Source organism: Megascapheus bottae, chromosome 11 (assembly GCF_031878675.1).
Source record: "Megascapheus bottae isolate mThoBot1 chromosome 11, mThoBot2.hap1, whole genome shotgun sequence".
Lineage (NCBI taxonomy): Eukaryota > Metazoa > Chordata > Mammalia > Rodentia > Geomyidae > Megascapheus > Megascapheus bottae.
In genome coordinates, this window is record NC_143519.1 from 48,365,787 (window position 1) to 48,392,394 (window position 26,608).

Consider the following 26,608-nt stretch of genomic DNA (forward strand, 5'->3'; position numbering starts at 1 on the left):
CCCTATTTTGGAGTAGAAAGAAAAAGAATGTGATCCTATCCTTTTAAGACCAGTATCCCTGAGTCTTGATATCTGAAAGGTCACGTGCTGGCGGCTTAGTTACCAGCCTGTGGCACTACTGCCAGGAAAGGTGTCATGACAGGAAAGATCATAGGGATGTGCTTTTGAAGAAGTATTAGGATGTCATGTCTTCTACATCCCAGTTGCCTATGACAAGCAGATTCTTCTGTCATATTGGCTATGATTGACTGTGCCATTTAGACCCAAAGGCAGCAGAGCAAAGTGACCAAGGCCTGAAACCAAAACAATCCTTTCTTCTTTAAGCAGATTCCCAGTCATTTTGTCACAGCAATGGGAACTTGACACAATGAGTGCCCCAGGTATACCAGGAATGTCTCCCACCTTCAATGGGCACCCATAAAAGTCTATCATATTACAGAAAAGCAGGAAAAATTTCCCTGGCATTAATATTTAAAACCACCAAATATACTAAGACATACCCCAGACCCATTATGGAAAAGACTACAAAGATAAGCAATGTTGAGAGACATTCATTTTTTTTTTTTTTTTTTTCTGCCAGTCCTGGGCTTGAACTCAGGGCCTGGGCACTGTCTTCGGGTTTTTCTCAAAGCCAATGCTCTACCACTTGAGCCACAGCACCACTTCTGGCTTTTCTCCGTGTATCAAGAAATCTAACCTGAGTCTCCATGCATGCGAGGTAATCACTGTACCACTAGGCCATGCTCTCAGCCCAATTTTTTCTTGGTATTTCAAGTTACCTCTATTTTATACTTAAAATAGTTTTACTTTCATTTAGAAGAAATTTTCACATTAACTAACTTTATTTCTGTTACCATTTTGATTCCTCTTCCCCAGTCCCATCTTTAAATCAATATGAAAACCCATGGTTTAGAAATGACACCATAAGATGAACTTTATTTTAAAGCTCATGAAGTTCGCACAATTACAACAGAATCACCGTTTATTCCATGTCACATCTTCACATGACAATGTGCTTATGGTATAATGAGATAATTTTAGTTTTGTCTGCATGCTGCTAACACGTTTCACTAGCTGTTGTTTCACTCACTGAAATTTTAATATGAAAGCAAAATCATTCTATTGGACAGAATTAAGTTCTGAAAGCCCTTATGAAACCAGACTTAGCACTATTGCTAAACATCCTCGTCCACACACATGCTGAAATGGAGAGCAAAATGCAAGAAAACTACCTTGGCAAGAACAAATGTTTAAAAGATTTTAACCGCAGCCTTCTTGAACAAGCAGTACAGTTTGTTTCCAAAAACAAAAGTGAATTCATTCATCCTCAGTGATGCAAATGGTGACACTGCACAGAAGCTCAGTATGGATCACAATTCCACAGGAATCTCAAAGTTACCAAGGCAATCTTCCCTTTTTAGCATAAAGACTACAGACTTAAGCTTTGTTCAGTTTCCATATAGTACACAAAATTTCTAGACATCCTTAAAAAAGAAAATATAAATAGTCTCAGTCTGTTATGTAGAATCACCTACTATGGCAAAAATATTTCATTGATTGAAGTAGTAAGCCAACTTAATGTCTTCTAGTCCAAGTCCATATTAACAGAGCTCTTCTCATTGGGGTAACATTCACCATTCTGGTGTGGAGGTTCAGCACCAAAATTATCTTTGCCTTCTAAATCGTCATCCTTTTTGTCCACATTGGGACCATTTGGGGTTCTTTCCAGCTTGGGCGATTCAATTTTTGGTTTGGGTTGTGTTACAACAGGTTCACAAGTATTGTTCAATTCCTAAGAAAACAAAGTAACTCAGATCCATCAGTTCATTTCCAACTTAGGTTTGAGCCTAAATCTTAAAAAGTGGCTAAAAGCTCTGCTTTGCCTTGATCTTCATTCGCTATGCTGAACATAACCTGAGACAAAAATCCCAGCCTAATTTTCCTCTCAGATATGCACAAAGCCTTTCCCCATAAAAATAACCACCTGGGTGCACTAACCTTTTTACCCTATGGGAATTTTTTTCTCATCTGACACATGACCCACACACTTGTGTGCAGATGGACTCCCCTCTGAGAGAATGAGTTAACAAGGGCAGGGACTCTGGTTTTTCCCTAGAACGACTGCTGGCACAAACACACTGCTGAACTGAACAAGTGGGTATCTAAACTTACAAGGGAGGCTGCCTTCTGGTTTTCGCAATACAACAATGAACTAAGTGAGTCAGCCTTAAGCCAATAATTAGCAGGTCAAGTTTTAATGAGGTAAGATTTACGGGGGAAATAGCTACCCATAAGGCAGGCTCAAATAATTTTCAGTCGAGTTCATCCAAGAGAATACAGTAGTCAAAAGTATCACTTACCTTGATTTTTGCTTTTATTTCTTGGGTACGTACAACTGGATCCTGATCAAGACTCTTTTTAGCCTGAGCATTCATGACATTATTCATCCACTCCATCACTTCATTGACAGACTTTTCAACCTTTTTCATTTCAGATTCATCAATATGGTTGTATTTCTCATCCTAAACAGAGAAAGTAAACAACACTAGTTCACCGAACTTTCCATGAAGCTTAAATGTTCCTTTGGTGTCAAATCCCAAAACTTCTTTGCCAAAGAATTTCTATTCACAGCTGGGCGCTGGTGGCTCACACCTGCAATCCTAGCTACTCAGGAAGCTGAGATCTGTGGACCAAGGTTCAAAGCCAGACTGGGCATTGAAGTCTCTGAGACGTGTATCTGCAATTAACCAACAGAAAACGAAGAGGAACTGTGGCTCAAGGGGGAGAGTACTAAGTACTAGCCTTGAGCTGAAGAGCTCAGAGACCGGGGCTACACCCAGAGTTCAAGCGCCATGACCAACAAAAAACTCCTGAACCAAAATGTTAGCTATTCCAATGCAGGACGGACTCCTCACTGTGCACACACACTACCTTGCTTCTGAAGTCCGCTGCTATCTTGGCATAGTGCTGCAGCCTCTGCCCCAGTTCTTCCAACATTTTGGGCCGTTCCTCAGCTTCTTGAAATCGGACTTTAACAGGAGTGCCAATTTTCTAAAATCAAATGTGGTAATTAATAGCTGTTACAATTACGGTTTAGATCTTTCTAATTTAAAACCACAGCACCACTCTTTAAGAAGAGAAACCCTACCATTAACTCTTCTAGTTTGTCAACATATGCCTGCTTAGCCTGGTCCTCTCCTTCTTCATAGAGCCAGTCTTCAGTCTCTGTGAGGAGCTTCAAGAAGCTTTGATGTTCCTATCCACCAAACAAGACAAGATTAGTGGCAACCTTACTTCAGTGGTTATTATAGCAAAACAAAGAAACACCTTCAAGTAGCTAATCTTGTCCAGGAAGGCACCGATCAGACTGGAGTTGCTTCATTGAAAATTCCAACACTCTCCTAATTACTTCTATATAATCTTTTACATAAGGGACTGAACACTTGTCTGTGGATTTTCTACCTTGTTACACGGAGACAGTTCAGTGTTTTGAGTAAACTCCTCCTGATATTCTATCTTAGAAATTCTGAATAATCACAATATTGGAATATTTTCACTACAGATTAGAAGTTACATTCCTTTCTTATGTACATCTCAACTATACCTAAAGGACAGATACCTAAATTGACAACCCACTAACTAAACACATGAAGAAAGCCACCAGGTGTCAGGGAATTATTTAGAATACACCATATTATAAGACAGCCCAAGGATCTCAAGACTACCACAACTCCTAACGTAAGTTTAAATGAGCTCTAACCTCTTTCTTGGCTTTGTTTATACAATTTCTATTTCCCAACTATCAATTAGTCCAAAAAAACCTCAAGTTAAATAATCTAGAAAAGGCATACCTGCTAAGTTTTATTAAACATTTACAAGACTGTGAATAAGAAAAGAGCTTTAAGTCATACCTGTTCACATATAAATTTTTCATATGGTCCACAAAGCTTGTCCCTAAACTCATACACATACTCCTCCACTGCATTTTTAGCATCATTTCTCTCTTTTTCCAATTTATCCTGCATTATCATCTTCCCCTGTTAGGAAGCAAAAAAATGTTACTTCCAAAAGCAAACTCAGTTTCCATGAAACATGAATGTTAAAATGTATATATATATATGATCATACAAAAAATTAAAGCTTCAACTTCTATTTCATAAGGCTTTATAGTTATTCCTTCAAGAAATACACAGGTAAAAATTATGCTATCTTTTCATTATAAACATTTCATATTTTGGATTTAATTTAAATAATTAAAAAAACAGCGGGGTGCTAGTGACTCACACCTATAATCCTAGCTACTTTGTAGGCTAAGATTGGGATAATCATGGTAGGAAATGGGAGTCCTGCATGTTCCTGCCAGCAAAGTGAACAAGCTAAGCATGCATGAGGCCCTGGCCTGAGTACAACCCACGGTACCAGGGGGGAAAATAGAGATGTCAATTACCTTATTTTTGTAGAAACTAAGAAGTAGTATAACTTAATAGGAATGTTTTTGTATGTACTGGTACTGGGGCTTTGAACTCGGGGCCTCACATTCTTTTTTTTTCATTTTTTATTGTAATTAATAGAAGAGCTACATTATATTCACCAGATAGAAGGTGCATTACTTCACATACATTGATACCCTTTCTTATGTCTTGGTCCCCTTCCCCCCTTCCCTATCCAATTTCAAATAACCAAATATGCATATATATAATGTATCACATAACAAGGTGAAATACTGTAACAATATGACATAACCAAGGGACAGCAAAAGAGATGAGATAACATAGTACATTTAGGAAAACAATCGCTATATGGCTTTAGTTTCTATAACCTGGAGGTCCTTTCATTTAGCGTCATACTATATGGTCTTATGTATCTAGGTTTTGTTCTACTGTAGATCTCTGCTAGGAGAGCCCAAGGTTTCTACTGATTATGACAAATGAGGGAAACCATTGAGCCTATGTTCCTTTGAGTCTGGCTTACGTCACTTAATATGATTTTTTTCTAAGTCTTTCCATTTCCTGTACAAGTGGGGTGATGTCATTCTTTCTGACAGCAGCATAGAATTCCATTGTGTATAAATACCACATCTTGTTGATCCACTCATCAACTGAGGGGCATCTGGGTTGGTTCCATAACTTTGCTATGGTGGATAGTGCTGCAATGAACACTGTTGTGCTAGTGGATTTGTCCTTGTTTCTGGACGAGTGGGTAAATGCCAAGTAGTGGAATTGCTGGGTCACAGGGGAGCTCTATGTTTAGCCTTTTGAGGAACTGCCATACTGCTTTCCATATTGGTTGAACGAGTTTGCACTCCCACTAACAGTATAGTAGTGATCCCTCCTGGCCACATCCCCTCCAGCATCTGTTATTATTAGAAGGGCCTCATGTTCTTGTTCAGTGCTAGTGCTCTAACCACTTGGGCCATTCCTCTGCTTCTGGCTTTTGCTGGCTAATTAGATTTGTCTGCGTTGGTTGATGGTGATCCTTAGTTCTCAAATCAAGCCTCCTGAGAAGCTGGGACTATAGGCATGGGTGGCAGGGACCCAGTTTTCCACAGGAATAGATCAAGTTGCCTCGATTCTACTGTGCTCTGCCCAGACATACTGTCACAATTTCTTAATTAGAGCGTGGGTAATGTTGCACCAAGCAGAACAATCTACAGAGACTTCTCATACAAATGCAAAAACTGATCAAACTTATTAGGTATGAAAAATTACAGCCACTTTATGAATTTTCAGAACTAAATATACTCCAAAATAAAAATACTTAAAATACTTACCTCTGTCTCAATATACATGTTAAGCAGGTCTTTCCCCAACTGCCAGACCAAGTTGGCTTCAACAGGTAGCTCAACATTCACCACCTTTATTTTGGGTTTTTTAGCTTCTGGAGGCTGGTCAACTTTCTTTTCATTTGCCTTGGGAAGGAAGATTCAAAGAACAAAAGGGAGAAATTCTCAATCCATGAGAAACAAACTATCATACTTGCTGATAATGTAAGTCAAAAACAAATCCCTAGAACAAGGTAAAAACCACCTAAGATCAGCTAATTCCCCACTATCCACTTTAAATTAGGGCTGCAATTCAACTTCAATGTCACATCTTCCTTCATCAATTCCCAGCATATTTTTCTCTTCTGATATTGAACCTAATATATTTTCTGCTTTTCTTTAAAGGCCTTATTTTCTAATTCCACTAACTATCCTATGAATCCCAAGTCAAAATTCCAAATTCCTCATCTTTAGTCTAGAATCTGAAAGCAAACCTAACAAATTTCAACCAACACTAAAGATGTTAAGTTTTATTCAATTCTTAACATATATATATTCCTGCATTATGCCTACTACAAACTACAATTAGCCCCTCAGTAATTGTTAAAAAAAATTCCTATTAAACTTGGGAGACTGAATATTTATGTGTACTAATATTTCTACTACCTGACTTTAGGTTTTAGTATTTCTTATAAGTAACTTTCCCAAACTGAAAAGAAATAAAAGATGTCTGGGCCTAGTGGCAGATGCTTATACCCAGCACTTAGGAAGATTGTAAGTTCAAGGCCAGACTGGACCTATATTGCCAGCCTATGCTACATAAAATTCTGTCTCCAAAAAAGGTAGTAATGTGAAAAACTTAAAGTGCTCTAAAATCTGAAATACATGATGCCTACACAAGTGGAAAATTCCATAGCTGATTTCATGGGATAGGTCACAGGCAAAATACAAGCATATTATAAACAGTTTAAGATTATCTCCAGGCTATGCATTATAAAATATACACATAAGGAAACAAATGATTCAGTGTTTAGACTTGCTTCCCAATCCCAACATTCTTGATGATGTATATGGCAAATATTCCAATAAAACCAAAACATTTCTGGTCCCAAGTTTGATGAATGAAGGATATTCAAAGTGTGGTTTACTGTGGACTTTTCAAAATATGTAAATACAGGGCTAAAGAAGGCTCTCCTACAGCCTTTGATTTTCTAAGCCTTTTCTCTATTTCCCCTTCTTCAAGTTCCTGGCCCATTTTCTAGCACCATTGACAATTGAGGAGACTGAGCTGTATGACAGATTACATGGTAATAACAAGGTACATAATAACATGTATTCTGACTATGATGTCAAAATGGTATGAGAGCAGCCTGTGAAGCACCACCATCACTGCCATAGGCAATTTGAGCTATAAAGGATATAACAATTCTAGACACTTTATTGAAGAAACAAAGACTATACAATTTCAACAATTTGACTTACACACTAGACTATGCCTCCCACACTTGTGTTTTTGCTTTAAGCAGTAATCACAACTCCATCCTAAGTGCTACATGCTGTGTCACTAGAGATCATCTAGTCACCTAGCCTGTGGTCCCTAATTACCCTTCCTCTTTTCTAGGCTACTGTGTAAGAATATTGCCATGAAGTATGGATGAAGTCATGATCTACAGGAAAGAAAAATGCATCAGATGGCACTTTGCAAGACACGAGAGTGCAACAGGTACTTGAACAAAAAGAATGATGGACAGGGGAGAACAATGGAAGGAGTGATGCTGATGAAAACACATTTTACCCATGAACTGACATGATGAATCAACTATTTGAGGATGATGATATGCATCCTGATAAAGCAGTACAAAATTAAACCAAAACATCCAAAATAGTATTTTGACATGGAATGGATGAAGAACCCTCCAAAAGAGTACATGTTAAGAGCTGAGCCTTGTGGTCCTACCTGTAACTAAGAGTACAAGCAGGGCACAAGCTTCTACCCAGTGAGACTGTTGCTGGCACTGTTAGCCAAGACTGATAACCCTAAACTTATAAGGGGGTTAATACTGAAAGAACCTATTTTGCCAAATAACTGCCATAATCACATAGTTCCTATTAGCAGGAGAAAAAGAAGAGATTTCAGAAATCAATCAGGACCCACAGTTCAAATTAAGGCAAATTAAAACCTGCAAGTCACTTTAACCCTCAGCAACAACTCTGTCATATGCTTTTATGGGAAAGAGCCCTATCTTCAGACGTGGGTGAAAACCAAGTACCAAGAGCAGGTTAGTAATCTGTGTGCAACATGAAGAGACAGAATGTTTATGAAATAGAGTGATCTGCATGAACAATGGATGGTGGGAACCTCTCAATATCCATCTGTCAACGAGCTCTAAAGATCTGATCAGAATCTGCATTTGTCAAGAGAAACAATACCACAATTTTATTTAGCTTCTAGTATCTGCTATGGGAGTAAGGCAAAGGAACAATTACCCTGAAACACCATCTGGTTATCATAATTAATTTACTTAAACATGACAGGTGACTTGAAAGGAGAAAACGTTTATTGAATTCCTGTAGCCTATGAATTTATCATCTAAATTAATTCAAGTGGTAGTAGGATGCATCTATTTCTGCCTCAAGAATCAGTAGGCATCTCTGCTCTTTAGAAGACAACAAATGCTTTTGCATTAGGCTCTTGTTACTCATATGGCATTTAATCAAGAGGCACTTTCAGATCAAGAGCAAGGCATTCAATTTCCTTCCGTTGAGCTTGAGTATCTAGTCTAACTGGCTTAGTTGAGTAACATAGAAAATAAATCACAGTAAAAAAAAAAAAATCCACACAGGATAAAATCACTTGGAGCTTGCTCTTGAATCAATAGGTTTTATACCACTAACGATAATACGCTGCAACATTGTCCAATGGAATGAACTGGAAGAATCACTCACTTTGTCAGCATCTGGGGTTTTGTTTTCTTCTGAGGGAAGTTCAGGTGAAGGGGGAGACTGTGAGGTTTGTTGACCATCTGTTTGTACCTGGGGCTGAGTTCCAGCTTCATTGTTGTCTTGCTGGATATTTTTCTGAAATGAAAGCCCAGGCACAAAGGATGTAGAAAGCAGTTGGTGTACTTTTATGAATTTAAAAAGTTATAGGGCACCAAAGACAGTATTCAGTTTCTGAAAACTTAGTAGGTGGGCAAAAAAGATATCGGATTAAAAACAAAATGAACACAAAACACTTGAAAAAAAACCTAGATTTTCTTAAACCTGCAAGAAATCCTGTGAAGGAGAGCAGTTAATGTGGTTAAGTGACGCGGCTAGGCATATGGTTGATGTGACATCAGGAGCCTCCTTAAGAAACGTTCCCCAAATCTTCCGCAGACAGGAATAGGTTACTATCCTAGAAACGAATCAAGCTTCTAAACCTTAGTTTCACCAGCAATCATCATGCCTTATCAACCTCATCTCCATACTGATTTACTGAACAGTTGCAAAAACCGGCCAACTTTCAGATGCTCTGGAGCTTCTCATTCTAGTTTATAGATGTTTGAGCAGCTCTCTGCTCAATTTCATTTTGTGACTCAGCTATTTACACCGCAAAGATCTCAGGATAAAGCACAAATGGTACATGTTAACAATGCTGATGGAAATGCAAGTTAAGAAAGGGAGAGAAGCCTGGTGTCAGTGGCTCATACCTATCATCCTAGCTGCTTCTATAAATTTAAACTTATAGGGCACCAAAGACAGTACACTCAATTTGGGAGAATACTAAGGAGACAGAGATCCGGAGCACCCAATTTAAGTCCAGCTCATAAGACCCCTAACTCATATAATAGCAAAGCACTGTGGCACATTCCTGTTAACCCAGTTATGGGAGGCACTGAGATATGAATGAAGGAGAGTAACTCCAGGCCAATCCAGGCAAAAAAGTTCACAAGACCCATTTCAACAAAAAAGATGGGTATGGTGGTGCATACCTGTTTTCCCAGCTTCTATGGGAAATGTAAATGGAAAGATCATAGTCTAGGCCAACTGAAGCCAAAAGCAAGAACCTATCACAAAAATAACCAGAGCAAGATGGCTGGTAGTATGGCTCAAGAGGTAGAATGCATGACGAACACGTGTGAAGCCCTGAGTTCAAAGCCCAATACTGCCAAAAATAAAAGGGAAAGAAAATAAACCCTACCTAATGGTTTCTTGATTTTGTTTTTAGTAGCTCACAGTCCCAGTAAATCAGTGCTTGCCATGAACTTTTCCCATCCTTGGGAGAAAGTCTCAAGTTAACCAACTACTTTTTGTCCATCCCTAAGTCTATACATATTTTTCCTTCCAAGTTTCAAAGTAGACTGAGAAGGCATTATGATATCCAGGAGGAACTGCCTATCTCTTCATTTAAGCTACATCTGTTTATACCCTAGATGTATACTCTAACCCACAAATATAATTAGGCCATATAATTTACAAATGTAAATTTACAATTAATCAGACTTAATAAATCACCAAATTAGTTTTAAGCCACTCCCACCCCGATCAAAAATGTTTTACCTACTCTAATTAAATCAACTAAATTCAGTTACACAGAATTTAATCACAATGCAGCAAACTTCTGTATATTGTTATTAACTGGCAAAAACTATTATTACCACTGCATAAAACATAAAAAGATTACATGTAAAGAAAAATATTTTAAGCATTCCATTCCCTCTGGCTTAAAGTCAATTCTATATATCAATACAAAGATTAATCCCCTAACTTACCTCAGTGTCTGGGTTTTCTGGTGGCCTCTGATTTGGACCTTCCATATCTGCATCAACAGAAGACACTTCACTGTCCTCTGCTGGGACTTTCTCCACCATGGATGCTGTGGAGATGGTGAAAATCCCATGGGTGTTGACTCTCACTTTGACTTTGACTTTAGACTTTTCTCCATCTTTTTGTGCAGAAACATTCTGAACTACAAAGCGGCCTGAAACAGAATAATTGACAATTTTAGAGCTGATTCCAAATATCTGTGAAGACAACAAATCAGAAAAATAAAATGCTAATGAAGCTTGCTAGTATTGCAAAATCTTCCTATTTCTGACCAACATAATATTCATTAGCAGATACTATACATATCCCTCATATTATAGAGTACACTTATGCACTGAATTTATACTTCACTAAGATTAATCTTAGTAATGTTGTAAAAGCCTTCAAAAATTAAAATGACTATTACGCATTATACAGAAGTGGGCATAACACCTGACCGAAAGCAATCTCCAGATGGATGAGTGCACCCTTGATGTGGCAATCTGTTCGCAAGTCTTAAGCATTTGATAACCATCATATGCTGAATTTTAATCTTACATTATCTTTTAGGGAATATTCTTCTGAATGAATAACCAAAACATTTTCAATCATGCTTTAAATAGAAAAGGTAAGTCAAAATTTTATCAAAGCCTGACACTATTTGTTGGCAACTGAATGGTTCCCCCGAGTTACCAAATAATACTGCAAATAGTAATACTTGAATCCTAACTGCTGTGATGTGTTAAATGTTACTTAGGCTGTCTCTGCTTCTATACTTTTTCTACAATGATCACTTACTAGAGTAAGAGTTAAAAGTTACTTATCTCCACCACTAAACCTCAAGTAGCATGAATCTGTCATGTGCAAAGTACTATTTTTAACAGCCTTGTATGTAAGATGCTGTCTACAAAAACACACGGAATGTTACAGATTTAATTTACCAGGTCAGTTAAAGATCTTGATGTTGGGACGAGATCTTGATCACTCCTCAAACCATGAATTCAGGAAGCAATACTAATGGTTATTTTCCACATAATGCAACTGCTACATAGGACTCAACCTATCAAAATCTTACAATTTTCCATTCTCAGACTACTTTTCTACCCTAACTTCATGATAAATGTTAAAGAAGGAAAAAGAGAGGAAAAGAGAGAAATACTGGCAAACTAGTCTTGGGTCGGGGGAGGGAGAGGGTAGAAAATTACTGACAGTTAAAGTGGATGGAAAATAGTAAGGCCAGACATTGGTGGCTCACTTCTGTAATCCTAGTGAATCAGTAGGCTGAGCTTTGAGGATGAGAGGTTAAAAAAAACAGCCCAAGCAGGGAAGTCCTTGAGACTTTCATCTCCAATGAATTACAAAAAGCTGGATCTGGTGCTGTGACTCAAGTATAAGAGCACTAGGCTTGAGCAAAAAGTTCAGGGAGAGTATGCCCAGGCCCCAAGTTAAAACCCCAGGATGGGCCAAACAACAACTACGACCAAGAAAATAAACCTGTATTAGAACAGGAAAATGCCTGGTCCTTGATGCTGCCTGGAAGTTACAGTAAAATTTGCAAGTCATTTAATCTATAAAGACGAGGGTAGTCATTAATAAAATGAATAGATTTCTATGTCACCCTGTTACAAATACACAGTACCCTCCAATTAGGTTCTACTCAGCATTGCCAAAAAAACCATTTTGAGTTTCTACAATTCCTTAATTCAAAGTTGCAAATATACTTAACTAATAGTTGCTTACCTATTTTTGCTTCTGGATATGGAACTCCTTGAGGATCAGAATAGAAAGCTTCAAGCTCAAATGGCCCCCTTCTAAAGAAGGTGAGAACTTTGGAGAAAGGAGCAGCATGGTTTCGACTAAATACTTCATGAAAACTAGAGGAAACGACATCCAATATAGATTAAGCACTTAATCTTTCTGTACCACACAAACATAAAAGGGGCATTCTAAGATCATTATTTATTCAATTTCAATATTTACAACACTAAATCCAGAGGAATATGGGATAGGTTTGGTAGTTGAGAATCTCAGGTAAGCATTTTACCATAAAAACCGATTTTTATAGTAAAGACAAGTAGTTTTCTGCTACATACCCTTCTGTGTCTTCTGAATCATGGTTCCAGACCAGAGATATTGGGAAAGGAACTGCATCCGTGACAGAAAATTCTCTAACTTTGAATGCCGGAGAAAGAATGGCACACTAAAAAAACACATATAAAGATTAGCAAAAGGGCTTAGCTAATTTCCATTCATTCTATAGTATAAATCAATTCTAATGAGAGGGCAAATTTAAACTAATATTTTTAAAACTGCTTATAGCAAATACCATGCCAAGTATTAAGAATCTACTAAGGCAGGCACTGGTGGCTCATGCTTCTAATTCTAACCACTCAAGAGGCTGAAATCTGAAGATCAGGGTTTGAAGCCAACCCAGGCAGCTAAGTCCGTGAGACTCTTTATTGGCAAGTAACCACCAGAAAATTGGAAATGGCACTATGGCTCAAAATGCTAATCATGAGCAGAAAAGGATCAGGAACAATAACCAGGCCTCAAGTTTAAACTCCATGACTAACACCAAAAAAATCTGCTACCTAGCTGGGAGTTTGGCCTAGTGGTTAAAGTGCTTGCCTAGCATGCACGAAGACCCAGGTTCGATTCCTTGATACCACATACGTACAAAAAAGCTGGAAGTGGTGCTGAGGCTCAAGTGGTAGAGCTCTAGCCTTGAGAAAGTCCAAGGACAGCGCTCAGGCCCTGGGCTCAAGCCCAGGACTGGCAAAAAAGAAAAACTATTCCACTCACTAGTCACAAAGACAAGGTACATAATGAATCTTACAACAACTTTTTTTTGGGGGGTGGGGCAAGTACTGGGCTTGAACTCAGGACCTGGGCACAGTCCTTCGGCATTCTCAAGGCTTGTTGTGCTCTACCACTCGAGCCACATTCAGTTGATTTTTAATCAATACAAAGTTTCACACACATGCATGTACGTATGTATACATACATAATAAGCATACATGTGTATGGACATCTACAAGCACCTCTGTCCATACCACTTTTCAAATGCTGAACCTAAAAGCATAAATCCCAAGTGCTAATATTTCCAATTTGAGTGAAAACCATTGGAAAATTAAAAATTGGGTCAAACACAATACTACAGACAAGGAAAAGAGTTCATATTTAAATTGGGCATATAAAAATTACTAACCTGATCAGGAACTGGTTAGATTCAACAAGAAAAATATCAAACCATCTGCTTAGTAGTATATTCATAACAAAGGCCAAAAGTGAGTTCTGTTTTTGAAGAAATGATCAACTCTTAACATTATGTGGAATTTAAAGAGTCTGTAAGGTGATATATTCCCTTGTGAGGGAAAATAAGTTAAAATTCCACAAAAGGACTATTAGAAAATAAGAAAGGGACCAAGGGAAGGGAATAAATGTAATAGGGAAAATAAATATAAAGAACATTACATACTTCATGAAAAAGTCATAATGAACTATTTTTCTAAAATATACACTAAATATTCCCAAAGGGGGCAAGAGTTTGGCCCAGTAGTAGAGGGCTTGCCTAGCACATACACGGAAAAAGCCAGAAGTGGTGCTGTGGCTCAAGTGGTAGAGCACACTCCCTGAGAAAGCTCAAGATCTTCAAGATCTCCTTCACCCTCCCCGACTTTTTGAGGAATCTTTGCAATCCAATCAGCTAGGTGACAGCCCCCATTTCTATTAATCACCAGGATAGGATGATAAAATGGAGCTGTTTAGGGGATATCCACCAAGAGAGAGCAAGCAGGGATGAGAGTACCTGGAGCGCACATCCTCTCGCTACTGCCTCGTCAGCGTTGAGTGTGGTGCTCACATCTTTTCCAAAGAATTTGGCGATTTTTTCTTTTACAGCTGGAATTCGAGTTGTGCCACCAACTATCTCAACAGCACTCACATCTTCAACACGGAGCTGAATTTGTTCCATCAACGAATAAAGGGGTACTTCTATTTTTTGCAGGAGTTCAGCACAGAGTTCTTCAAATTGTGACCTTAACAAATGAGATAAGCACTTCATAAATCATTAGAATTAGCTTACCACTAATTATATTTTTCTCAAAATAAAGTCTAGCTGGGTACAGGTGGCTCACACCTATAATACTAGATACTTAGGAGGCTCAGATCCGAGGATTATGGTTCAAAGACAGCCGGGCACAAAAGTCCATGGCACTCTTTTTTTTTTCTTTTTTTAAATTTTGCCAGTCTTAGGGCTTGAACTCAGGGCCTGGGCACTGTCCCTGAGCTTTCTCTTAGCTTCAATTAACTAACAGAAAATCAGAAGTGGCGCTGTGGCTCAAGTGGCAGAGGGCCAGCCTTGAGCTGAAGAACTTGGGGACAAAGCTCAGGCCAGGAGTTCAAGCCCAGGCCCAGAGGTCAAATCCCACGACCGACCAAAAATAAATTAATTAATTAATTTCAGCCTTAACTCGAAGAATTTTTTTTTTCTATTCAGATACACTGGGATCCTACATGAACATGTTACTTTTATAGTTTCAATTTTGTTTCTCGTAAATATACTTAAAAGAGCAGAAAGAGGCTGGGTGAAACAAATCTATTTTATGGTTATTAACTGATAAGATAATTTCCATATTCAGATCATATTTAACTTCCTACATGTATCATGATACGAGACCTGATCCTTATTTCCATGCTTGTTTGTATTTAACTTCAAAAGACTGCTATAAATCTATTATTCAGTTATAGGCTCAAAAATAAACACTAACAGCCTTACAACATAACCAAAGACTCACAACACTGGGCTAACACTGACATTTGACTCTTCTCTGAAACAAGTTTCATTACTCAAACTGCAGATCTCAAACATACCTGTTCATCTTTCCAGAAACATCCTTATCATTCATAAAGCATTCTATGTTCAGTGGCAGGTCCGTGCTGTTAGAACTCATTAGCTTTTTCAACTTTTCACACTCCTGATACAGACGAAGGAGTGCTCTAATTTTGGATTTTGCATCCAACTTGTACTTAGCTTTAAACTCTGCACAAAAATGTTCCACTAGCTTTTCATCGAAGTTCTTTCCTCCCAAAAATGGATCAAAAGCTGTTCCCAGAACCTAAATTAGTCAAGACAGAGAATCAGAAAAATTTTCCAATCACATTTGTAATTATAATCTTAGTTATTGCTGTTCAAACAATGGAAGACTGGAAAGCTAATAGGTTCACAAGTTCTACTTACAATGCAGTAACCAAGTCAGTTAGGAGAAATGTGATAGAGTGCTAAATCACTTGAGACCTAATTCTTACTTTTAATGACAACACAAAAGATAACCTTAAAATATTTATCTTTCCTAAAAAAACACCTAGAGCATTCTGAAACAGTCATGCCTACTTCACAGAGATCAGTGTTAGCAACAACACATCATCTTTACCTAGAGCCTCTCACTGACATGAATAGTAATTTAAAGTCACAACAAACACTTGTTAGTGCCAATGTATGGCTTTACCTTCAGTTTTCCCTTGTTAAAAGCACAAGCAGACACCTGAAAAGCCGAGTGTCCCATATCCACGAAGACCACTACCCGAGGCTTCTCATCAGGACTTGGAAGATCCTGCTTATAAATCCCATAATTCAATGCAACTACAAAATAGAAAGTTGTTTCAACTGTTTGGTCAGTTTCTTAGAAATTTCATGCAGAAAAGTTGATCGTACTTGTGAAAATTAAAAGATGAACATCAACTTTTTTTTACTTTAGAACAATGCTCTACTATTTGTCAACATTTCAAGAGATGAAACAGATCAAATAAATCTGGTCACAAATAGCACAAGGCTCATTATACAGTACTTACTTTTAAGTTCACAACCTGGTATAATAACCCCAAAATGAAAACTGTAACAACTACCAATGGCAGAACCCTCTCCTCCTCTTTCTTGTTTTTGTAAAGAGCTAAGCACTTGTCAGGCACTGGTGGCTCATACTTGTAATTCAAGCTACTCAGGAAGACTATATGATACCAGAATGACCAACAAAAAGGCAGAGCTGGAAGTGGTAAACAAAATATCAGCTGCAAAAGTTCAATCGCCTAGTATCACCAAAAAAACCACAACAACAAAACTAGAAATGGTATTTGAAATAAAAAAGGGAAGGGGAATGGGGACAAAAACATGAGAAGGGGTATCAATGTGTAAGAAGTAATGCACCTTCTATCTGGCAAACATAACTGCAACCCCTGTATACATTAAAAAGAAAAAATAAAATAAAATAAACTGGAATGGCACTGTCACTCAAAGTGGAAGAACACCAGGCTTGAGTGAAAAGGCTCAGGGCCAGGGCCCAGGTCTTAAACTTAAGCCCTACAAGGGACCAAAAAAATCAAAATAAAAATGCAACAATTTTTAAAACAGAACAAAACAAAAAAACCTAAGCCTTAAAGAATCTCATATTTTTTATTATTTATTTATTTATTTATTTTTGGATTGCGGTGCTTGAACTCAGCCTGGGCACTGTCTCTGAGCTCCTCAGCTCAAGGCTACCATCCTACCCTTGAGCCAAGACCCATTTCCCATTTTCTAGAGGTTAAGTGGAGATAAAAGTCTCAGGTCCTTTTGTGCCTGGGGTTGCTTTGAACCTTGATACTCAGATCTCAGCTTCCTGAGTAGCTAGGACTAGAGCCATGAGCCACTGTGCTCGGCTGAGTCTCTTACTTTTGTGAGCATTTCTAAACATACATAAACCTGAGCAAAAAAGCTAAGGGATAGTGCTAAGGCTAAGTTCAAGCCCTTCAACCCCCCAACCCTCCCTCTACGAAAAAATCCTAAAGGAAACATAATGAATAAACATTTCATGAGGAGTTAAGAACTGAGGTTCTCAAAAGGGAAATCAACATTAAAGTAATGTACCAATTGCCTGATCAATGTTAACTCTAATCCCTCTAACATCACCCAGACAACAAAATTTTTAAAAGATTAAAAAAAAAAAAAGACAGAACTGAGGTTCTCCTAATGTTCTGTTTACCTGGAACTCTAGAAGGCAAGAACAATGACTGTTTTACTCATTGCTATAGCATGGTACTTAATCTGGTTAAAGTCAGTATCTGATGAAGTCAACTAACTACAATTCAGAAAAATTATAAACAGAATGAATTTTGTAACCAAGTAAGTCATGATATTCAGAACTACAGAATATGGGGAAAAAAATCTGTTTAACCACAAGAGTACTATAAGGAAATAACGATAAACAGATGCCCATGCTTTGAAGAATTACAAAAAATACACAAATAAAAGATTTCTAATGGGTCCAGGAGTGTGGCCTAGTGGCACAGTGCTTGCCTAGCATGTGAAAGCCCTGAGTTCAATTCCTCAGTATAATATATGTAGGAAAAGCCAGAAATGGTGCTGCAGCTGAAGTAGTAAAGCTGTAGCCTTGAGAAAGCTCAAGGATAGTGCCCAGGCCCAAGTTCAAGTCCCAGGACTGACCAAAAAAAAACAAAGAGAGGGAAAGTGATTTCTAATAAAAATAGATTCATAAATTTGACAAGATATCATTTCTCAATGAGGACAAACTTTTGTTAGATTTTATTTTTGTGCTGTCACTGGGGCCTTTACTTTTCTGCTCAAGGCTAGCAAGCGATCATTAAGCCACACCTCCACTTCTGGCCTTTCCTCTTAATTGAAGATAAGAATCTCAGTCTTTCCTGCTCAATATTGGCTTAAACTGTGTTCCTCAAATCTCAACTTCCCAAGTATAAGACTGAGCCTATTAACCCCTGACAGAAATCTAACCCACTTTTAAACAGGCTATTATTTGGGGGCCAAGAGTTTGGCTTAGTGGTAGAGTGCTTGCCTAGCATGCATGAAGACTGGGGTTCAATTCCTGGGTACCACATACATAGAAAAAAGCTGAAGTGGTGCCAAGGCTCAAGTGGTGGAGCTCCAGCCTTGAGAAAGTCCAAGGACAGTGCTCAGGACCTGAGATCAAGCCCAGGACTGGCCAAAAAAAAAAAAAAAGCTATTATTTCTACCTCCATTAAGTATTTAAGGACAGCCAATGTGTAAGCTCTAGTTTTGTAACAGTCACTTCTTACCAGCTGTCATGTCATTCATAAGTCTGAGACAATTCAGACCAACAATCTGAGCAGCATCTAATACAGATCGCCTCTCAGCATCTGTGAAGAAGGAGGGGACCTATAAACAAAAAACAAAATTACTTGTGTACAAATCACTTCTAATACTTTCACAATACTGCAAACCCCAGTTCTCTCAAAAGAAACAATTTTGGACTTAGTTCTAGCCAGTTCCTTAGCATGCAGAACCACTATTTCAAAATTACAGGAGCAGGGTGGGAGTTTCGCCTAGTGGTAGAGTGCTTGCCTAGCATGCACGGAAACCCGGGTTCCATTCCTCGGTATCAGAGTTCGATTCCTCGGTACCACATACATAGAAAAAAGCTGGAAGTGGTGCTGAGGCTCAAGTGGTAGAGCTCTCGCCTTGAGAAAGTCCAAGGACAGTGCTCAGGCCCTGAGCCAGCCAGGACTGGCAAAAAAAAAAAAAAAAAATTGAAAATTACTTAAATCTTACAGAAGTGGATAAAATAATGCTTCCAAAGTAGTCTTAAGTTTCTACTAACATGACGAAGTTTCAATGCTCAGTCAAAACATGTTGTGAAACATAAATAATAGATAAAGACTACCAGGACATAGCTCCTTCTACATGTGCCCCTCCGTTTCTATAGTACTGAGGATAGGCACTGACAAAGAGATTTTATTCAGCAGGTCCACTGCTAAGACTTTTAAAATACTTTCTACAAAAGCCTGTTTATTTTCATAAGAGGAAGAACTAAATAAACAGCTCAAGGCTAACGATTCTGAAGGCATCAACTTAGGCTTCTTGGTAAGGTAATTCTGATTTCTAGCATGTTAAGAAAAAGCCTGAAGTAGTGCTGTGGATCAAGCTGTAGCCTTGAGAAAGCCCAAGGACAGTGCCCAGGCCCTAAGCTCAAGACCCAGGACTGGCAAAAAAAAAAAAAAAAAAAAAAAAATTTGTCTAAGAAAAAACTTTGTAGAGTGACTTTTAAAATTTTAAAAAGTATTTGTAGTCTTCAAGAAGACAAGGCAAGGCTAGAACTGAGTCTCTGTTCCTCTTTAAAATCAGAACACCTCATTCATTAACCTTTCCTTAAAGTTTATATTGAAGGGGGAAGGGAGCAGAGAAGGAAGCAAGAGGAAAACTGAGGGAAAATACCTACTAATGATTAGTTCTTTAATTTTACAGCAGATATCACTATTATCTATCCAAACAGCAGATAGAACTGTGTCCTACAAGGCTTTCCGGGGAACCTCAGCCCTGACTCCTTTCCCTTTTTTTAAATCATAGGAGGTGCTGCCATCAAGGCTTCTGAGTGGTGTGAGCAGCCAGTTCCCCCAACAATGTAGAAACCATGCTGGAGTTGGGGCCATGAGACAATCCTAGCGTACATTATAACCACAGATCTGAAAGTGAGCCAGTCAGTTAAGATAGCATTTATAAATACCCATTTGGTATAAAAATAAAAGTATGACATTTGTCTATGTCGAGCCCTATTAGACAACCTACTGAGCAATTGTCCATAGATAGAACACAAGATTACAATATAAACTTATGTGTTTTCTCTACTCATAGGCTACATTTAAAAATTCCTGAAGCACTAATTCTCACCTAGTGGTAGAATTCTTCCACCAGTGAAAAGCTTACATGTTAAGTAGGCACTTACTACAGGTACAACCTGTCGATCTTCTAAAAAGCCCCACAGAAGATTTTTTTACCTCTAGTCAAGAGCCTGTAACAGATTCAAGCTAAAAATATCAATCAAACTGCTCTGAAACTCCAGAACATTTTTAGTACAATTTAATGCAATTTTGATCTACAGTAAGAAAACAGCTTACATACACACAATGCTTTGTAATACTGGAGTATTATAAAGAAGATAGATTAAAGCACACTGTAGTGCTCAGTTCTACTTACTGAAATGACACAATCTGTTACTGGCTTCTTGAGATTGTTCTCAGCAGTTTCCTTTAACTTAGTCAATAACATGGCAGTTATCTGTTCCACACTAAAGAGATGTTCTTCATCCAAGTACATCACCTACAGTAAGGGAAAAAGGTTGTTTTTTTCATATATTTTTTATTGTAATTAATAGAAGGGTTACATTATATTCACCAGATAGAAGATGCATTACTTCACAAACACTGATACCCTTTCACATGTCTTGGTCCCCATTTCCCTCCCCCCCTCACCCCTCATCTTGGAAAAAGGATTTTTTTTTAATTGTAATTAGTAAAAGGGTTACATGATATTTGCCAGATAGAAGGTGCATTAATTCACATACATTGATACCCTTTCACATGTCTTGGTCCCCATTTCCCTCCCCCACCAAGGAAAAAGGATTTTTAAAGAACCAAAATACTGGGGCCAGAAGCGTAGCTTAGTGGTAGATGCTAGCCTAGCATGCACGAAGCCCTGGATTCAATTCCCTGGTACCACATCAAAAAGTCAGAAGCGGCACTATGGCTCAAGTGGCACAGCACTAGCCTTGACCAAAAAAAGGTATCCAATGACAGTGCCCAGGCCCTGGCAGGACTGGCAAAGAAAAAAAAAAAGCACCAAAATACTTCAAGCTAAATGCTAATTGGGCCTTCCAACTATAAGTACATAATTTTCGCCACAAAATCTTGCTAGGATAAGACTTCTCTCTACTCAAGATGTCATTCAAAACACAATAGAAGGCAGTAAGACTCCACTTGCAAGGTAACCACTAGAATAAGTATTACTGTGTGTTGATCACAAGATCAGAAAGCCTCTGTCAGTTAATGGAAGGTTTCTCATAGTTAACACACTACTGCTGTCTAACTTCAAATGTGATCTCTGGGTACATATATTTGTTCCAGTAAAGAATACCATTTCGGGGCTAGGAGTTTGGCCTAGTAGTAGAGTGCTTGGTCCTAGCATGCATGAAGATGTGGGTTTGATTCCACTTAGAAAAGCCAGAAGTGGTGCCGTGGCTCAAGCAGTACAGCCCAAGGACAGTACTCAGGCCCTGAGTTCAAGCCCCAGGACTTGCAAAAAAATGAACAAGACTACTATTTAGATTTTAAACACCATCCAACTAGCAAACTTTACAACTGCCAAAAAACTGGAAAATAAGTTAGAGCAGCATATATTAGCTGGGTAATTTTCAGACATATATAGTCTGTGTTTAGTATATCTTAACAGGAGCTGGGAGGGAATAGGAACTAATCCAATCAAAAGATTTCAATTAGCCAGATGTGATGGTACGTACCTGTAATACCAATTAGGTAAGAGGCATATGGAAAGATTGTGGTTTAAGCTCCCCGACTTTCCCCCTTCTCCCCTCACCAAAAAAAAGTTAACAAGGCTATCTGAAAAATAATTAAAAGCAAAAGGGCTGTAGTGAGGCTCAAGTAACAAAGCATTTGTCTGGCAAGTCCAAGGCCCTAAGTTCAAACCCTAGTACTGTCCCCTTACCTGCTAAAAAAAATAGGAAAAAATCTTGGGTTAAATACTTATTAAAATGTTGTCTTTTCAGAGATGAAGTAAATATTTCATTAAAAGTCACAGTTGGCTCAAATGTATTACCTTTATTCCAACGCCTCCGTTTTTCATTGGAACTAAATCATAACTCAAGTTTCCCTTTTCCTTTTGAATGAAAGGGTCATTGAATGCTCGGCCATGAAACCTCTTAAAGTTAGACACCGTATTGTTTGCATGAGTGACTTGCTGCAAGAGAAGTTGAGACTTTTAAGTTTTCTCAAATTTCACCACCTTCCAGTAATTTTATATACATAATTCAAAACAATTCTAGTGATATCTTCCCATGAGGCCTTCAATATCCTATCAATAAACAGATCTTATTTGTACTTTATTCTTCCTCTATGGAAGATGTCAGAAAGAAAACAGTGAGAAAAGAGGGGGGATAGTATTATGGACTTTAAGGGAGGTCTCAAAACCTTCATACTAAATTCAAAGATAAGGAGACTAAAGAAAAACAAAACTACAAAAATATAAATAAAAATAAACTTTAAAAAATATAAAAATAAGTTGAGTATCCATGACTCGTCTATAACCCTAGCTACTTACGAAGGAGAGATCTGAAGATCATGGTTCAAAGCCGGCTCAAAGAGGAGAGTCCCTGAAATTCTTATCTACAATTAACCACCAAAAGGCAGAAACAGAGTTGTGGCTTAAGTGGTAGAAAGCCAGCCTTGAGTAAGACAGAGCCAGCACCCAGGCCCTGAGTTCATATATAAAAACAGCTCTGACTTCTAAAATTACTAAAACCTGAAAATACCAAAGTAGTTTATTTCTTTTTATTTGATTAACAATATAGCTTGCTAGTACCAGTAAGTCAAACAAATCAACGATTCCTCCCGATTCTGGAAACTGAGATGAAGTTTGCCTAGCTATCTACAAACCAACTCTGAGCTTGGATCATTCTCCTAACATAACCACAAAATTACATCAGAAATTTAGGCCTAGGCTAGCAATATCCAACACAAGCACTTTTAGGAGACTGTCGATCCACTCAAAGCCCCTCTCCCTCCTGAGCTAATCATTTTGAGTATGTGAAGCCATTCTTCTTCTTTGGTCCTCCTATCCCTTCCCTCGTCATCTATCTCTTCTAATCTTACTAATCATAATATTACAATATATTTCATGGTTTAGAATTTTATTTTTTAATAGTATTAGTTTCTTCATGAATTTATTCCCCTTCTTAAATGTCTCCCCCCCCACACACAAATGTTTGTTCTTTTCTCAATCCCCAAAGGATTTACAAAACAGTGCTATTCAACAGAATTATAACGTAAGCCATAAATAAGATCTATATATGAACAGTAGATACACTAAAAACAGATAGCACTTTTAAAAAGTTTGTTTTTTGGTTCTAATCTCACAGCACTGGTCTGAACAAGTTACCCACTTCAATTACTAAGTAACCTGAAAACTTTTGAACACCGAACCTCTTAGAAGTTCCTCCTATAAAAGGAATCTTAAATGTCATGAAAAACTGAACATGTAAAATTCCAAGTCCTGTTTATAATTCTTAAAAATTATACGCTAAAAATTAATAGTTGGTAGAGTAGAAATGAAGTAGATTTTGGAGGTGACAAAGAGAAAAGGGATGGGAAAAAAACACATTTGAAGGTTTATAAAGACCTGATTTACACTTTTAAAACTCAAAATTAGCTAAGCTGAGATACTTCCCTCTCTTGATATGTTTCTGGAGATTTTCCCTTTTAAACCTTAACAGAATTTACCTGGTTTTTGGCTGCCACTCCAATTGTTCGGTTTTTTGATCCAAATGAGATGACTGATCTAAAAGAAATATAAGCCAAAGTTTCAAACATGTTTAAAAAAATAATAATATAAGCATCTTTATGTGAAAAAAGGAAAATTCTTATAAAATTTCCTAAAGGCACAGCAGGACAAGTCAGCACGGTTTGGAAGCCTGCATCTTCAATCCGGTGTCCCTCCAGAGATACTTAATCCCTCCCACGACCCAATCTAGGTAGCAAGTCCTATCACCCCCCAAAAGCCTGTGCCTGGATTAAGGGGCACTTCCCTACAGCTCAAGTACTGGTATAATCTGCCAGGTCTCCAAGCATAAGAAACTGAACACTAATTCTGAAAATACTTTATTATTAAACTTGGCACTATACATATGACAACAAAAAATACAGCATAACTTACCCCTCTCAGCTCCCAACTCTGTACTAATCTAAATGTCATTGTCACATCTAATTTTGTCCTGATATGCCATCTGCTCTTTAGACTTCAAGGTTTTTGCTAAGCCCAAGCAAATGGATCTAAGTTATGCCTCAGGAGCATGCCTCTCTCCAGCAGAGAAAATCAAGTGAAAATGATGCAGGACAAGTCACAGCAGAAGGAAATATAAATGCTGAGGGAAAAGAGTGAATAATCAGTTACATTAATCTGCACTGACAGATGAAAAGTGACTTGTAACTGTGAGACAGCTTTCTGAGCAATGGAAATGGAAATGCATAGTAACAGTAGCGAGATCAAGCAAGACTTCTGAGGAGGAGGCAATGATTAAGGTTTAGATTAGAGCAGTAATCCAATTGTGCATTACTAATCCAAATCGAATCTAATTTTGTTTTACTCCTACATAGGCCCAAGAGAGATGAGTAAATGGGACTACATGGAGGACATTTAAGTCTGTTGTAACAGACACATTCTTTCTGGAACTAGAAGATGGAAGGAGGTGCTAAACAGTATCCTAAAAGCCAAAAAGAAGGTAGATCTGTAAGGTACAGGCTATAAATAGTATCCGAAGCACAGATCAACTAATCCTTGCACTATGGGTCTACTCATTTTCCAAGTGGGACAATCAAATTAATTGGAACACACACACAGGAACTAAGAGCCAATGCAATTCTCAAACATGCAATGACTCAATACTCCCCCCAGCTCAGAGCCAAACCTGCAGGCTTTTAATTGCACACCCTGGTCACCATTTCACATTAAGACAATCTTTTGCCTACTCTCCTCTGAACAGCTTTTCTTCCTTTAATTGGAGCAATGATAACAAGAGATGGTAAGGGCACCTAGGGAGGAAAGGCTTAAAATACTGTCATCTTTCTCACCTCTAATTACACAGTTTTTAATATTACCAGAGAATAGATCATGGTGGATTTGCAAAAAGATATATTCGTGGGTTGCTCAGGGAATAGTAATTACTGGCAGTCAATGTTTGCTTTTTCCTGATTTTTCTACTCCTGTTCATTAGTGCTCATCCCTGCGTAAGTAATTATATAAGGCCCATTCACCTTCGGAGTCATTTTACCATCTTGAGCTTCGTGGAACTGAAAAACAACTACTAATTTCCACAAAATGAAAAAAAAAAAATAGGCCAATATTCTCATCAGTGCACATGCAGGCATGTTTGTGCATATTTCTTCGGAAAACGACCCTCACTCTAGAAGTTGCTTTTGAAAGTGCCTTCCCTTTCTGTGACAACACCCTTCTGGAAGGACTGTTGCACCACAGAGTGCCATTTTTATTGTCTCTCTAAAAACTGCAAAATTAAGAAATATAAACTTTAAGTCTACCGTTCTTCATTAATGGCTCCTACCAAGCCCTCCATTAAAAAGTGAGGAGAGGGGGGAAGCATGTTTACATCCCAAAATGATTCTGGACACGATGATCTGCCGCGTTCTAGAGGTTTAAGAAGATGATCCCCCTTTCTTATTCGTCTTTTTATCCCCTCTGTGGTCGCTAACAACAATCCGCTGGCGCCTTGCACAAGCAGCAGCAGCAGCAGCAGCAGCAGCAGCACCCAGACTCTAGAAGCTTCCAGTCATTCGGAGATTCACAATGCGGTGGGGGGGTGGGGGGCGCGAGCTCAGCAGCCCAGGCTCCCGGGTGCGCGAAGATAGGCGCGGAAGAGGGGGCCCCCCGGGGGCGGCCCTGGCCAGCTCCGAGGAGCCGGGTGGGGACACCCCGGGCGGCCGCGGGAGGAAGCGGCTGCAGGCGCGCTCGGCCGCGGCCGATGCCCGGAGCAGACCGGCCCCGAGTGCCCGCCCTGCCCCGCACCCCACCTCCGGCAGACTCTCCCCATCCGTGGCTTCCCGGAGGAGGGCCTGCGGTGGGGGTGGTCCCCGCGATCTCCAAGTCCCGACCTCTCCCTCTCCCCCCACGCACACCGAATTGTACTCACGGGGTGCAGCGGTCGCTGAACTCATTCGCGATGGTCTCGATGCCCCCGGCCCGCGCCACCGCGATGTAGCAGCTCTGCGAGCCCACGTCCAAGCCCACCACCGACATGGCCCCGGCTCGCCGTCCGTCCGCCTCCGGCTGGGGTCTGGCTGTGCGTGCTCCCGGCTCGGCGGCCGCCTCCGGTCTCGGCCCGGCTCCGGTTCGCGGGGTCCCGCCGCTCGGCTGTCACTCGGGCGGGCTCCAGCAGCGGCTGGCGGGGGAGGAGGGCCGCGGGGCGGCTCTGCGGCTCGGGCTGATGGCCACGCTAGGCTCCGCTCGCACACCGG

The 26,608-nt window shown here is 39.1% G+C and overlaps 1 protein-coding gene across 2 annotated transcripts; it reads right to left on the minus strand.

Moving 5' to 3' along the window:
* Window positions 1-908: 908 nt before the first annotated feature.
* Hsph1 (heat shock protein family H (Hsp110) member 1) lies at window positions 909-26,499 on the minus strand. 2 transcript variants are annotated; one of them, XM_090342225.1, is made up of 18 exons: window positions 26,284-26,499; window positions 23,864-23,921; window positions 22,185-22,325; window positions 20,550-20,672; window positions 18,635-18,734; window positions 16,057-16,190; window positions 15,422-15,666; window positions 14,358-14,586; window positions 12,643-12,749; window positions 12,290-12,423; window positions 10,516-10,724; window positions 8,708-8,839; window positions 5,771-5,908; window positions 3,912-4,037; window positions 3,149-3,256; window positions 2,932-3,051; window positions 2,361-2,522; window positions 909-1,792 (listed from the first exon to the last, which is right to left on the minus strand). In XM_090342225.1, exons 1-18 carry the CDS (start codon window positions 26,388-26,390, stop codon window positions 1,586-1,588), a joined length of 2,580 nt encoding a protein of 859 aa, XP_090198351.1. In that variant the 5' UTR covers window positions 26,391-26,499; the 3' UTR covers window positions 909-1,585. The 2 variants fall into 2 exon arrangements, with proteins under 2 accessions (XP_090198351.1, XP_090198350.1); XM_090342224.1 differs by lacking the exon at window positions 8,708-8,839 and having other exon boundaries at window positions 26,284-26,477.
* Window positions 26,500-26,608: the final 109 nt, after the last annotated feature.

What these genes read in the sequence shown, in the direction of transcription:
- Hsph1 (XM_090342225.1), bottom strand. Translation starts at nt 26,390, where the DNA reads ATGTCGGTGGTGGGCTTGGACGTGGGCTCGCAGAGCTGCTACATCGCG. An exon ending in GATTCAGAAGACACAGAAGG is followed by an intron (nt 12,424 to 12,642) that starts GTATGTAGCAGA and finishes CGTTTCCTCTAG; the next exon opens with TTTTCATGAAGTATTTAGTC. An exon ending in CAGAAAACCCAGACACTGAG is followed by an intron (nt 8,840 to 10,515) that starts GTAAGTTAGGGG and finishes CTTTCATTTCAG; the next exon opens with AAAAATATCCAGCAAGACAA.